At 57.4% G+C, this 14,781-nt stretch overlaps 1 protein-coding gene across 5 annotated transcripts; it reads right to left on the reverse strand.

Moving 5' to 3' along the window:
- Positions 1–131: 131 nt before the first annotated feature.
- Positions 132–14,740, reverse strand: LOC126040696 (dual specificity protein kinase CLK2). Of its 5 annotated transcripts, XM_049805495.1 has the most exons (20): positions 14,561–14,740; positions 12,720–12,889; positions 12,300–12,534; positions 10,448–10,544; positions 10,034–10,100; positions 9,523–9,639; positions 9,125–9,291; positions 8,563–8,657; positions 8,066–8,195; positions 7,610–7,692; positions 7,297–7,376; positions 6,994–7,084; positions 3,514–3,591; positions 3,278–3,418; positions 3,048–3,168; positions 2,827–2,955; positions 2,474–2,633; positions 2,113–2,214; positions 1,887–2,004; positions 132–1,742 (listed from the first exon to the last, which is right to left on the reverse strand). In XM_049805495.1, the coding sequence occupies exons 2-20, from the start codon at positions 12,887–12,889 to the stop codon at positions 1,596–1,598; spliced, it is 2,328 nt and encodes a 775-aa protein (XP_049661452.1). In that variant the 5' UTR covers positions 14,561–14,740; the 3' UTR covers positions 132–1,595. The 5 variants fall into 5 exon arrangements, with proteins under 5 accessions (XP_049661452.1, XP_049661449.1, XP_049661448.1 ...); XM_049805491.1 differs by lacking the exons at positions 132–1,742; positions 1,887–2,004; positions 2,113–2,214; ... (3 more) ...; positions 3,278–3,418; positions 3,514–3,591 and adding an exon at positions 5,900–6,560 and having other exon boundaries at positions 10,448–10,541; XM_049805490.1 differs by lacking the exons at positions 132–1,742; positions 1,887–2,004; positions 2,113–2,214; ... (3 more) ...; positions 3,278–3,418; positions 3,514–3,591 and adding an exon at positions 5,900–6,560.
- Positions 14,741–14,781: the final 41 nt, after the last annotated feature.

A 14,781-nucleotide genomic window follows, 5' to 3' on the forward strand; every position in this document is an offset into this window, starting at 1 on the left:
GGGCCGCGCCCGCACCGGGGCCGCCCCTGCGCAGCACGCCGGGAGCTGTAGTCCGGCCCGCCCCACCGCCCTTCACCGGCCTCTCCCCGCGCTCGTCTGTCAGCGCACAGAGACGGCGGAGGCACGGAGTCAATGAAACTTCATTTATTCCTTAAATAAAACCTGAAGGCGGCTTGGCGTCGGGCGCAGCAACACACGGGAGGCCGCGGCAGGAGCTGCCCCGCGGCGGAACAGAGGGCCACGGCTGGAACAGGGGCCACTGCCATCACCCAGCGTCAGCTCCCACCGCAGCAGGACAGGGCAGAGCCCCGCAGCTGCCGGGAGCTGCTGCCTGCACCGGCCCCCACGGATGAAGGCATGAGCAGGGGGGCCCAGAGCAGTCCCTGCCCTTGGGCAGAGCCCCCCAAGCCCTGCGGGCCTGGAGCTGGCCCAGGAGCAGCAGGGAGAAACCCAGGAGCATCAGAGGAGATGGAGCAAAGCAGAACTCAGGAGACCCGTTGCAGGGACACCAGGCCCAGGGATGCCCGAGGACACTGGCACATGGGACAAGGGACACCAGGGGCTAGCGGGGACATAGGGCACATACTGGCAGCGCTGCACACAGGGACCAGCTCAGCCCCCCAGAAGGGAGGAGGGCTCAGGCCCTGGGGAAGGGACAGGCTCAGGGTGAAGAGTGACAGGGGCAGAGAGGAGTGACCCTCAGGGCAGGGGGAGAGGAGGAAGGGAGGAGCTGTTCACCCCCCCCCCCCCAGAGGTGACGAGGGAGCCAAGGAGGTATCAGGATCCCTCCTCAGTGCCCAGACCAGCTTCAGGGTCCACCATGTGCCAGTCCCAGATGGCTGTGGCCAGGCACACAGGCTGAAGGCAGGAAGCCCCACCAGCAGCACATACTCCACTGCTGCCTCTCCGAGCCCTGCTCTCCTTATCCCTGCACCCAGAGCACACTCAGCCCAGCAAAGGAGAAAGGGAGAGGACAGGGAAAGGGAACAGAGTAGGGCTGCCTCCCAGCTGGGCAACCTGGGGACAGAGTCAGCCCCTCGACTAGAGCAAGCCCCTGGGGGAGGAGGGGGACAATTTTCTTGGCAGAGAATCAGGTCCCACGCCAAAGGGAAGGCAGGCAAAAGCCTTCAGGAAGGAGCCAGCCCCGGCACGCACTGGGACTGGGCACAAGGGGAACCTTCATACCCCAGGGCACACAAGTGGCATCACTAGGTGGGGAAACAGAAGAGCCCAAGGGAAGGTGAGCAGCCATTTCGGTCCTGGTCCCTGTCACACGTCTGGAGGAGGCACCTGCCCCCAGCAGCTGGTGCTGAAAGGGAGGGTGATGACAGGCACAGGGCTTGGCCACAGCACCTCCCATCCCACTCCTTCCCCAGTCCGCTGAGGGGACAGGACCAGCACAAACCAGAACAGCCTCCATCCGTGAGGAAAGGGGATAGAGCAGCAGACTATTCAGGCACCAGCACTTCCAAGCTGGGATGAGGCAGCCTCTGACAGCTGATGCAGACACACGGGGATCCAATGAAGATGCAATTTGGATTTCCTCTTCCTTAGAAAGAGCCCACGTGTGATGAGAAGCCGGGGCCCCTGCCCAGCTAGGGTGCCCGGAAGGCATTGGTGGCGGCACCTGCAGCAGCGTTGGCCGCTGCAGTGCGTACTGCCTGGTTGGAGAAGACCCCCGCAGCAAACTCCTCCTGCGCTTTCTGGAAGCTGGCGCCTGTCCGGCGGTACAGAGAGTGGATCTGGAAGAGAGCAGCAGGCTCGTGGTCAGAGCACCAGCCCCGTTCTGAACTCCCAGTGAACAGAGCTGTGACCCCATGCCTGCCAAAACCCACCCTTGTCCTCCCAGAGGGGCGCTCCGGCCCCAAGGTTCAATCCAAACTCACCTTTTTCAGCATAATGATGCCCAACACAGCCACTGCTGTGAAAAACAAAGACACCAGGATCATCATCACAGCCACGGCCGTGTTCTTCCGCAGTGCTATCAGGCTCAATATCCAGCCACTGCAAAACAAGAGGCAGTTGCCCACAGGTTCCCTCTTCCTCACCCGCCTCCCCCCTTTCTGGGGTACTTGGCTGGCTAGGGCTCCCTGGGGTCAGCACAACGCACACCTGAATCCCCAGTTTGGTATGCCAATCGCCTGCAGCACGTACATCACGTTTTGGGCAAAGAAGACGAAGAAGAAGACAAAGAAGTTGAACGAACTGTCACTCCTGGGAGAAAGAGATAGGTGAGGTTAGGCCACAGAAGAGAACGTTCAAACCTTCCTTAAAGTGGGGGACACAAGGAGAAGATAAGGCTCAGTGCAGAATCACCCCAGACCCAAAGGCCATGAGGAGCTGAGACACCATCGGTGCTGCACTCAGGGCAAGGGCCTGTTTAACCAAGCAGCCCAGCCTCCCCAGCTTCAAGCACCAGCCATGCACCCCACCCCACTGCTTTCCTGGCCTGGGAGCTCAAGCAGATACACACCTGAAAGCTTTGTACATCGGCCTATACCAGCAGACAAAGGAGCAAGGTGTGTAGAGGAGAGCCCATAGAATGGAGAGGCCGAACCCGGAACCGGATGAGGGCTCCACACAGAACCAGGCCAGCGAGGACAAGAAATTCAGGAAGAGAGCAATGGTGCTGGCTGAGAGAGAGGACGTGGGTCAGACAACCCGAGCAAGGCTCCCCGCTCCTCACACCGAGGGCTCAGCCCCCTAGACCTGGGCACCACACGTTAATCACAACTTCTCCAGAGCAGCAGTGCTCACTTGCATGCAGGACACTTGTTCCTCTACCTCCTCCCAGGATCTGCCCTTAGGTTTCCCTCAGGGACTCACCCATCCAGAGATAATACATGGTAGAAACGGTCTTCTGGAAGTCAGCAGGGATCTCCACCGGGATGTCTTGGTAGAAGCAAGGCTTCACTGGGCAGAAGGACGGCAGCGGTGGCCAGTTGTTCAGCCTCGCTGCAGAGAGAAGGAGAGAGCAGCAGTGCCCGTGCAGGGGGGCCTGAGAGGAAGGTGGCCGCCATCCCTCCCCTGCCCCACAGGCCACTCACGTGCGGCACCACCGAGGGCCGCATTCTGCAGCTCCCGCTCCCGCCGGTCCAGCTCCTCCGCCTTCCGGTTCAGCTCCTCCTGCCGCTTCAGTAGCTCAGCCGTGGCGGCGGCCGCCGAGGCCTGCGGGGCGAGGGCGTAGGGAGAACGCAGGCCCTGGGGCTCCCACCTTCTCCCCCTGTCCACCCCGCGGAGGCCCAGCAGCTGCCTTCCCGCCGCCCCCCCCGGCTACCTGCGTGCCGTAGGAGCCATAGTTTCGGGGCTCCGTGGGGCTGGCTTTCCGCGGGGGCTGCGCGGCCGCCTGCGGCGGGGGCATACCGGCCGCTGGCAGGGGCGGCAGAGCCGCCGACGGGGCCTGGTACGGCGGCAGCGGCTGCAGGAAGAAGAGGGGCACGGTAAGGCACCGCTGGTCGCGGGGAGGGCCCCGTCCGCCGGGAAGCGGCCCCGCCGCCCTCCCGCCCGCCTCACCGCGCTGCTCTCGAAGGGGTTGTAGGTGTCCAGCGCCGCGCGCTCGGGGCCGGGCCAGGGCTGCACCGCCGCGGGGTCCTGCAAGAGACGCGGCCGGTGTGACACGGGGACCGGACCGGACCAGGCCGAGCCGTTGCCGCCGCCGCGCCCCCCCCCCTTTCCCTAGAGAGGCCGCACCTGGAAGGGGTTGTCCGGGAGCACCGCGGGGACGCCGCGCTGGGCCATGGCCGGGCCGGGAGCGGAGCCGCCGCCGCCGCCGCCGCCTCAGCCCCCTCCGCCGCCGCTGCCGCCGATTGGCCGCCGCCCCGTGACGTCACCAGCTCCGCCTGCGGCCCCGGGGAGCCCCCCTGCAGGGGGCCTCTGCGCACGCGCGGGGCTGGGCCGGGTGGAGGCAAGCACGTGATGCGGCCACATGTCCGAGAGTCACGTGTCGGCTCATTTCCCTCCCCACCTCCCCGCCCAGCGCAGGGCCCGCCGGGAGCGCGTCCCCACGGCAACAGCGGGCCTATGGCAACGCCGGGCCGGGCCCAGGCCTCTCCGCCGCCCGGGCCCCATCGCGTTCCCCCGAGTTCCCGGTGTCCCATCCCAGGGCCGAGCCCCCATGTTCCCCATACCCCCGCCCCGGGTTCCGGGTCCCCCGCCCAGGGCCGGCTCCTCTACCCAACGATGGCTCCGTTCAGCCAGGCCTACCACACAGCAGCCCCTTCCTGCAGGTCCCCCTGAGGCCTCACATCCAAATTCCTCGGCTGGGCTCCTGCCTCTTACCAGGTCGGCCGCGGTGCTGTTCTCCTCCAGCCTGCAAGGAACCCCCCAGGCTTTACCCTCGGGGCAGCCGGCGGAGCAGCTGTTTCACCAAGCCCACCCAAACCAGCCATTCAGCAGACTCCACAGAAGTAAAAGTCAGGCAAGAATTCATGGCATGACAAGTAGCTTAGGGAATTTAACTTTTGTGTCTCCTGGACCAGTTATTTATAGGGATCCCCAATTCCATCAACCACCAGCTGCATGTGGACAGCATATCGACAGCCCCTCCCAAGCAGGCATTCCTCAGCATCCCGAGAACAGCACAGGACATCTATCCGTACCTGCTTCTAGTTCCCATCCCAGCTCTCAGTGCTTAGCAGGAATTGCACCTCTCTGCCAAAAAATAGTCTTTAGCCTCTGAATACAGACTTACAAAGTTACATACAAATCTGTGAGCTCCTACTTCAACCCAGACAGCTGGCACCTTGAACTGTGCTCCCTGCTAGGAAGGTAAAAGCTGTGGATTCAGGTTTTGGGCACTGGTGGGTTTTTTTTTTTTTTTTTTTTTTAATCTGAGACCGACCACAGGTATTATTTGGTCAATCTAATTCTCCTCCGGACTCACCCAGGGGCTGGCTACACATGCAGCAGGACATAGCCTTCCCCTGCTCTTGTTCCCTGGCACATACCACCTGGCTGGCTGTTGCCTAGCCGAGCTATACCGCAGGAGGGAGGTGAAAGCTGCCAGCCCAAGCTCTTTAAGTTAGGATCACAAGCTCACAAAGATGACTCAATGTCACCCCTCCTGAGACTCCCACACGCTAACTCCAGGTGAAGCCAGACTTTTCCTTTATCCCTCTGCATGACAACAGACTGCCAGAGCCAGGACACAGTCTGCCACAGACAGATGGTGCCACAGCAAAGCGATAAGCTCCTGCAGAACAGACCATGAGTGTATCTGCTCCGTTACTGACACCATCCCAGTGAGACTCTCCCAGACATGCTGGCAGAACACCTACATAGAGCTGCCATCAGGTCTGAAACATCCCCAGCAATTCCCATGGAAAAGTCTAAGCCAAAGCCCCAGCCTCACTGCAGAGCTGGTGAGCCAAAAAGGCACAGACAGACACTGGGGTATGTGTTTGATAGCTGAATGTGGGCACCTGGACACCCATTTTCCAACAGCCTTCACTGGTCATCAGTGCTCCACCCTGTCCAGGGAGTGAGAAGTTTCTCTACTAAAGACAACACATATCTTGAAGTACCCACTGTCCTCCTTTCTCTATATCTCACCTCACTATGGATCACAGGGCATGATGAAGGGACCAGCCTGACTTTTGCTGCCTCCCCCCTGAATCTGCTCAGGTCCAGCTGCAGCCCTCAGAGGGCCAAAAGCAACTCCTACACAGTGCAAGCTCAGATACTAGGCCAGTATCCAAGCTTGGGAGGAGTGGTGCAGGTGGATAGAGCTGGCTTCATTACTAAAGTTTCCTGGACCACAACATACCTTTCATCCCACAAGAGGATGTGCCTTCCTTCCCTCTGCAGGGCGCAGCATACAGCCACTGCACACCAGGAGCACAACTGACCAGCAGAAGAGCCCCAGGAGGGGCTGCTGCTGGTCCAAACCTAGACTGGGTGGTTTATTCACTTCATATTTATTTTTCACAAAGACTGTACAAAATTCTTATAAAACTCTGGTGTGGGGATGGGCTATGACATTGATCCAAAAAATAATTCCCATGCGGTCCCACCAGTTTCATAACTTACAAGGAAACAGATAAGCTATAGAGAGCTGCAAGTCCTGGAGTATTTACACCAAGGAGGGCAGGAGAGAACAGGAGACAAAGCAGCACATAAACAGAGGTATTTACAGTATGGACATACAGGCCCTCTCACCTCACGACAATGGCAGCAGCAACAGCAGGAGGTGGGGCCCATGGTGCTCAGAGGCCAATATAGAATATGGGCTATTTACAGTATCTCACATATTAACAGCTTTACAAACGTGTCCAGGGAGTTCTTCTCATGTATAAAAAAAAAAGCACCAAGTGTCTGAATAGAAATCACACAGGCCTCCACGGGGGCTAGAATCTGAGGGCAGGCTGGCACCTGTGGCGTCACCGGCTGATGTCTCTGCTAGAGTCCCACATTTTTGTGCTTGGCTCCATCTCCAACATGTCAAAGAAGGGGTGCTTGAGGGCTTCGGCCAGGGTGATGCGCTTGGACGGCTCATACTCCAGCATGCTCTCAATGAGGTCAAAAAGGCGGTGATGGTCCTCAGCCTCAGAGGTCAGGTATCGCTGGGGAGATGAAGGGGAGATGTTAGGGCCAAGCACTGCACCCTGTCCCGGTCACAGTACATTCCCTGGGCTGAACAGCTAAGCTGTGGGAAGACTGGCTTGTTCAGACCATCACTCATCCTAGACCTGCGCTCTGGGCTGCTTTACCAAGCATGGAACTGCTGAGTTTTCACTGCCCCCCATCTTTCCCAGGCACTTCCTGAGGTCTCCGTGCCCTCCTCCTCCTCATCCGCTTCAGATTAAGCTCAGGCTGCTGCAGTCTTCCTAGTTTATGTCTGGGACAGCCAAGACTCCTTTGGGAAGACACTGGTCTAACCCTTTTGGTGGCCCAACCTTGCCCACAGGAAGAACCTTCACAACTGGGCAGGCACTATAAGACTCTGCAATGAGAAAAGGATAAAGCAACTGGGTGCTCCTGCCCACCCTGCCTTACCCGCAGTGGCTTGCAGTTTTCCCTCACATAGCGGCCAGCAGAGGTGTTCTCATCCCAGTCCAGGCGGCCGTGGTAGAAATATTTCTGTTTCCTGTCAGAGTAAGAGATGAGAACAAGTTACACCCAAGCACAAAATGTTTTGCAATGCGCCAGCCCTGGCAGTGCACACTGCTCAGGACACTGCAGCAGCATGGGCAACTGGCTCAGCAGGCAGCTTCAAAGCTCAATCCCTCAGAGAGAACTGCTACATATGGAGCAGGGGAGAGCTGGCAAGCCTGCTGTGCCCCAGCTGGCCTTGCTCACCTTGTCTTCCGGATCATCCGAGAAGGAATTGGCCCCAAGATCCTCTCCATCATAGCCAGGTGCTCGCGGTTGTCATGTGTCTGAGAGAGAGAAACGTAAAGGAAAGGCATGTAACAGATTCCAGTTGTTCAACCTCCACCCCTGGGTATTCCCCTGTTCAGAACCCCTTGCTGGGCAACACCTTGGTCATCTCTACAAGACTGCAGGGATGGAGGGAACCCCCGTCAGTCCCAGAGGCTCCTGGCTGTACTGGGCAACAGCCAGCATCCTCTTTCATCAGTTGTGAGGTAGCCATACAGCATACAGTTCTCACCTGAAACAGGGTGAAACCCACATAATACTCAAAGATGATGCAGCCAATGCTCCACACATCACAGGGCTGGCTCCAGCCAAGCTCTAAAAAAAAAAAACCCCAATGTTTTTTTAAATAGAAGATCCAGTTACGGCTTAAGATTCCAAATCCCTCTCCCTCTCCCTTTTAAAAACAAACAACCGGGAAAACAATTCCCATTCCAGCCATGCTCCCAACATGCTGGTGGCAGTATACTGCCCAGCTGGTAGCAATGCCAAAACACCAACTTAGAAGTTGTTGGCCCTCCCAGAAAATAGCACTGTAGAGCATTTTAAATAAAGCACTTCTCGTCTCCCAGGGTAAACCCAGGACAGCTACTGAATCATGTGGAGACAAAATGCTCCTTAATCCAGCAGGCAGCACCCAGTGCCCTCGAGGCGAATGCCTGCCTCTGCAGAAAGACCAAGCATTACATACCCAGTATGACTTCTGGGGCCCGGTAATGTCTGGTAGAGACAATTGTGCTGTGATGCTCATGATCAAACGTGGCACTGCCAAAGTCCACCACTCTGATGGCTGTGCTCTTCACGCTCCGCTCATCCCGCTTCTTTGTGAGGGAGAACGGTATCAGTTACTCAAAAGAGTTTCAAGATGTGGACTTAGCCCCTTCCTTACACAGCCAAGACTTTGCCACAGGGTGCCACGGGATGGGAAGGCTTCAGAGGGTATGTTAGTGCTGACACAGTCCCCAGACAAACTCTCACCATCAGCCAGGTAAGCCTGTGGTCCCTACGGCCTTACTTATAGACTACACAGGCGGTCCAAGCCAAGACATAGGCCCTGAACAAGTGCATGAATGTAGTCGGTCAACCCTGTGTCTCCTGGGGCCACATTCCAACTCCTCCCACCTGCTGATAAGGTCTGGGATACCAAGAACCCAAGAGAAGATCTCTAACACAAAGCAGTGCTGTTACCTTCTCCAGGTTATAGGAGAGTTCGTAGTCAGAGTTCACGAAAAGGATGTTCTCCGGCTTGAGGTCAGTGTGAGTGAGTTTATTGTCATGCAGAACTGAGGAAACAAACAGAGTCGGAGTGACGGAACAGAAGCAAAGCGAGGCTGCACCCACCTAAAGAGCGAACATCATTAATTCAGTTTGCTTATACTGGTACCAGTTTAGCCCACATTTAGAACTGGGTGCGAACAGCCAGGCTAGTCCAGGCCAAGATGCTTCAGCAGAAGCACAAAGATTTATCATATCGATCATCAGAATGTGTAGGGGGTGGATGCTGAAGTGCCCTGAGCTATTGCCAGCCCACATGCATTGGAAAACATTACAATCAGGAACGGGATTCATTCCAAGCACGCATTCGCCACTGGAGGGGCAGGAAGGCTCAGTCTCAGAACTGGCACAGTGGCACCGCAGCAAAAACTCGCTGCTTTGGGCCACCAGTTGCAAAACTGGCATAGATGTTGGGAGCCACACAGCTCTCCAGGTCAGTCAAGGACCAGTGGAGAGAAGAGCAATGAACACTTACATTTCACAGCCTGGCACACCTGGTAGGCCATGTGCCGTACTTGGTGGATGGGGTAAGGCAGATAGTTGTTGTCCTTCAGGAAATCAAAGGTGCTGAGCCCCAGCAGTTCGAAGGAGATGCACATGTGGCCATGGTAATCAAACCAGTCAAACATCCTGACACAAAGACTGAGAGAAAAATTCTGATTTGGGACAGATCTGCACACACCACTCGGCTATGTTATCCCTGCACCAGGCTCCTCCTTTCCTTGCTCAGTCTGTATCCCATAGCAAGCCAACATGCCTCCAAAAACTAGCTACAAAGAAATTCAGTCACAGAACATCAAGCACCTCTCATCTCATCCCTGCAACTGTGCTGTGATGCTTGCCCTTCCATTTTAACCCCAAGCGCACACTCACTTTGTGTTCTCAGGATCCTTCTCGTTGATTTTCTCCAGCACATTAATTTCCAGTCGAGCAGCCTCTTTGTATTTCTCTACATTTTTAATGATTTTGAGAGCAACACGTGCACCACCCCTGAGAAGAAACAGGAAGAAAGTGCAAGATCACCCCTGAGCTGAGCCATGGAGCCTGTGCCCTGCAAAAACAACTTTTTGAACCAGTCTCATCCTGTGCAGCACAGCCTTCCACCACTCTTGCTCAAGCCGGAAGGTGGCTGTTACTAAAGGGTGTCCACCAAAGCAGCACCTTTTCCCTCCCTACAAACAGCCCTGAGGCCCCCCCTGACCCCTCTCCAACACACAGGCAACCCAAGAGTGTGAGTGCCCAGACCAGCAGAGGACTATTGGAAACAAAGAGACTTGTTTTCATCCCCAGGCTCCCATGTTAAGCATGAAAGGCTCCATTACCAGCTGTGGTCTCTCTTTTTCCCTCACCACCATGTCCCTGCCTGTCCCAGAAGCAGACGTACCTCCGGTGATCAATGCACTGCACCACTCTGCCAAACGTGCCTTCCCCTAAGGTGCTAATAATCTCATCTGGGAGGGAGAGAAAGAGAGGAAGGAAGATGAGAGAGTGAGCATGACCTGGATGCAGTGCATACACAAGGCAGAGGAGAATGCATTGCAACACCTAACCTGCACACAGCTTGAGAGACCGGAGCAGCGGAAGGCTGACACCGGCTGCACAAGGCAACTGCCCTAGTTCCCTGGCACTTCAGTAACAATACAAAATATAAACGTAGCTTTAACAAAAGGGGAAGGAAAAGGAGAGGGTTTCTCTTTAATAAACAATGAAAATAAAATGAAACAGAAAGATAAGACAGATCTGCGACTGCGATGGGAGCTTAACTAGAGAGCTAAATTATGTTACGATTTGGCTGTACATCTTTCTTGTAGCCAGTCGCCGACGCGATAGATCAGATGCCCCTCGTCGTCGTCCTCCACACTCTTGGCCCTTCTGCTGCTCTGTCGACTCCGCTGCTGGCCCAGGCAGACAGGGAATTCATCATTCACCAATCAGATTTTCAAACCAGCGCAGCAGCCAGCGTCACGCATTGGTTGGTTTGGAAATTCACATGGTTGTTTGAGGAGGGGTTGCAGGAGGAGATTCCCAGCCAATTCATACGGCACAGAGGAATATATAACGATAGGGATATTGCAAGGGAACATGTCAAGATACAACACACTAGCTCAGAAAAGAAAAAAAACAGTTTGCTTTTTGTTGTAGCAAAAAAAAAAAAGAAAAAAAAAAGAAAAAAAGAACCTACAAACAGCCCCACCCGAACCAGTGTGAGAGCAGAGACGGTGAGAACAAGGGCTAGCGGAGGGGCAGTGGAAGGGGCCAGCTGCTCTCACTCCTAGGGGGGGCTTAGAGAGGAACGGCACTGGCCTTCAGGTCCTGGATAATGCCAAGAGAGCACGCCGAAGCACAACTCTGCAGCTGGGCGCTCAGTGGCCGTGGGGAGAGGCTCACTTCAGCCCCACGGCAGCCACTGAGGAAAGGCAGCAGAAGGCAGGTGCTGGGAAGTCCTGCACAAGCAAAGGCCCAGGCTGCCCCACACAGGCACTCCCCACCCCATTCCAACAACCACCCACATAGCTTCCCCCAGCCCCAACACTCAGAAAAAGATGAATTCAGAGATTTCAGCAGCAACTCTCGGTACAACGATCCATCCAAAACCAGAGAGAATTTACGAATGACTGCCTGGGGGAAGATGTAACACTTCTTCCTAGACCCTCCCCCAAAGAAGCTGATCCTGGAAGGCCTAACTTCCAGGAGAGAAGCAGAGGTCCAACAGGGAATAGGGACAGCCTGGGATGAGGCAGATAAGAGGTTTATGCCAGAGAAGAGAAAATTCCTGCCTTCAGTTCTTCAGCTAAGTATCCCCACACCTGGGAGCAACCAGCCAGCAGACTTGGGACCTGAATCCAGCCCACAATCCCATCCCTGGACATACAGCCAGAACAGTCCAGACAACACTGAGAGCTCCACACACAGAGCAGAGAACGTGTCTGGGGTCTAACAGAAGTGGAAGGTGAACAGCAGAACAGACAAGAAGAGAAAGCCAGGGACACTGCTGGGAAGAGCCTGTGATGGTTGCTGCCTCCACCTGAATTGACTGGTCCACAAGCTCTACTTCTTTGCAAAGCCCCTTGCACGACAACCCACATCAGCTGGGCCCACCCAGAAGGATTCTGCTCTGATGCAGGACCTAACCCTCAGCGACGGGGGCTTCCTGCCACAGAACAGAGGCCTGAATCAGGGACCATGGGGACCAAGCTGCCTGCTGCAGGCAGACAGAGCTTTCTGGGACCAGGATCAGCTGAACGTTTACTGTACAAACCTTGCACAAAAGACTGCTTGGCTAGGGTTCCTAGACAGCTCTTAATGAGCATCACCGAACAAAAGCAGTGCTCTGCAGGGATAAAGGAGCTGAGGACTGCAGCACCACCCCGGGGGACACGCCAGCCTCGCAAGGCACGCCTGTCCTCCTCCCACCTCTGAGCAGGCAACACTAAGAGAGGGTCTGAGCCGCCTGTGCCCGGCTGGCACAGGGCAGCCACTGCTGAGGCGCATCAGGATGGTGGACAGAAACTGCTGTCTGCGTCAAAGGCTTTCTACGCATTTCTCAAGCTGAGTCCGAGAGAGCGTTAGAAAGTGAGTTTTCTACTTACCCAGCTCGCCACCTGGGAGAGAAAGGTTACAGGGGAGGCCTAGCACAGCAGGATACTCACCGATGAGGAGCGACTAAAGGACCGGCTGCGGCGCCGCCTCCGCCTGTGCTTACGCCGGCTGCTTTTGCAGCTCCGGTAGCTGCCCTCGCGGTCCCGGGAGCGTCGGTACTCGTAGGAATGACGGTACTCGGGTTCATAGTAGGCTTCCCCTCGCTCACGGCTGTAATCATTCCGCCGGTAGCTGTCACAGTAACGCCGGTCGTAGGCCCTCCTGTCTCCTGAGTGGTCGTCGTAGCTGGAGGTGGGAAGCAAGCAAGCTGAGGGGATTCAATTATGAACACCACTGGGGAAGTTACAGCTCAGAGCATGCGAGAGAGCAGGGCCTAGGCCATCCAGAAGCTGGGCTAACCACATCTGCCTCTGGCCAAGCTGGAGAAGCACCGCAGGGTTTGGGGTCCCGCCTCATCTCTCCAGACTCACCTCCTGGATCGAACATGGTAACTGTCTTCCCGACGGTGCCGACGGTCACGCTCACTGCTGCTCGATCGCGACCGTGTCCGCCGTCTCTTGTGTTTCCGACTTCTGTAGCGCTCGTGATAGCTGCCTCGGCTGCTGCGTTCCGATGAGCGGTACCTTCTAGAGTGAGGCATCTACAGGGACAACAGACAGTGATGACTACATGAGGCAATTGCAAGGGAGAGAAACCAGTGCAGATCATCAGTGGCCAAGGAACCACTAGGGCAAGGGTGAGGAAGCAATCAGCAGCATGTCTTAGTGTGCAGGGGTGATCCGAGATGGAGGGGATGAACTTAAAAGAGATCCCAGAAACCCATATGAGAAAGGATGCGACCACCCACACGGGCTGTGCTTGCTGTGGTTCTGTTTTTCAGGTTACTTTCCCCTCTTCATACCCATCTCTACTGGCCACAGCTCCAGAAGCAGCATTTGCACCTTCAGGGCTCCCACCTTCTCTCTTTAACCTAACATGCTCCCGAGGAAGGGGATAAGCACCACCAAAGAAACTGAAGGAAGGTAAAATGAAGCTCAGGATATCACCGGTGCTTGACCCAAAGTCCTTGCGCAACAGTGCTGGAGACACCCAAGTGGGCAGCTCCTGAAGAGATGTCTCTGGTTTACTGCCAAACAAGCAACACCTACACTTCCCACTGCGAGCGGGGAGAGGGCCCTAGAGCATCCAGGGAGCAAACCCACCCTTTCCATGTGCAGAGGCATTAACGAAGCCTTGTAGGCCTTACCTCAGAGGGGAGGAGTGCTCACCTCTGCTTCTCTGGTGGGATGAGAGAGTCAAGAGCAAAGGACAAAATCCCTCGGTAAGATGGCACACCGGGTCCCAGCCCTGAAGTGTTAGTTTGTAGGACCCCGCTCCCATTGCCAGACCTCACTCCACAGCTCTAAGACATCCTTTGCATGTATTTAGGTTCCAAAGCATCGAGCAGCTCAGTCTGCCTCGTCTCCACAGGCAAGAAGCTGGAGCTCCCTTTGTCCACAGACCTCCCACCAGTGATTTTTTTCCCCCCAAAAGGTACACTCACGCACCCGGCTGCCTTCCCGCACCCACACCTATGCTGACATCAGAAGCGGGGCTATTAAAAGCCAAAATCGCCCCTGGTGATGCAGTGACCTGGGGGCACGGGGTCGTTACACTCAGCCAAGCGTCACCCCCCAGAACAAGGCCACGGTCTACGAGGCCGCTCACGGCTCCCCACGGTTCGGCAACTCCGCAACCGGGTCTCGCTGTGCCCACAACAGGCGCCGAGCGCCGCACCGGCCTCTAATTAAAGGCAATGTGCGAAGGCGACGCTGGCGGCCCGCCAAGGCCGGGCACCCTCTTTAGAAGCAGGCGAAGCCCGCATCGGGGCGTTTCGCAGCCGGTCTGGAACCGGTTTGGGGACGATGATGGCGGCCGCGCTCGCTGCCCTGCTCCGCGGCCACCGGGCGGGGCCTCCACCGTGACCGGGGCCGCACCGAGCGCCAAAAATGGAAGCACCGGGACCCGGCCGCGAAGCGAAGGACGGGGCCCGGACACTGGGAAAGAGCGGGGCTGAGGAAAGGGGCGGCGGGTGGGGAACCGCCCGCCCCGGTGCCACAGGGCCCAGCCGCGGCCCCCTCGGGCCATCCGGCCCGGCCGGCCCCGCCTGCGCTCCCCACCCCCCCGGAAACGCCCGGGCCGCCGGGCTGCGGCCGGGGCCCCGCGAGGAGCCGCCATCCCGGGCCTGCCCCGCGCGGTCTCGGGCCACCCCCGCCAGCCACGGAGGCCGCGGCCTACCCCCGCCCCGCCGCGCCGCTCCCCGCGCTCGCACCGTCCTCGCAGCCAGCCCGGTGCGCTTGTCCCACAGGAAATCCGTGATGGCGGCCGTGGGCCCCCGGGAATCCCGGGCCCCGCTCCAGCTGCTCCGGCTCCGCCGCTTGCTACCGCCGCGCCCCACCGCGCCGCCGATCCGGGTCCCCGCCGGGCCGCGCGCAGCTCGCCGCGGCGCCGCGCACGCACGCACCACGCACGCGCGCACGCCGTTCGTCACAC

This window comes from Accipiter gentilis, chromosome 7 (genome assembly GCF_929443795.1).
Source record: "Accipiter gentilis chromosome 7, bAccGen1.1, whole genome shotgun sequence".
Taxonomy (NCBI): domain Eukaryota; kingdom Metazoa; phylum Chordata; class Aves; order Accipitriformes; family Accipitridae; genus Astur; species Astur gentilis.

Coding starts and splice junctions, on each gene's coding strand:
- LOC126040696 (XM_049805495.1), bottom strand. CDS start 12,889: ATGCCTCACTCTAGAAGGTACCGCTCATCGGAACGCAGCAGCCGAGGC. Junction 3,419..3,513: donor ACCCCTTCGAGAGCAGCGCG/GTGAGGCGGGCG, acceptor TTCTTCCTGCAG/CCGCTGCCGCCGTACCAGGC. Junction 3,169..3,277: donor ATGGCTCCTACGGCACGCAG/GTAGCCGGGGGG, acceptor CTCGCCCCGCAG/GCCTCGGCGGCCGCCGCCAC.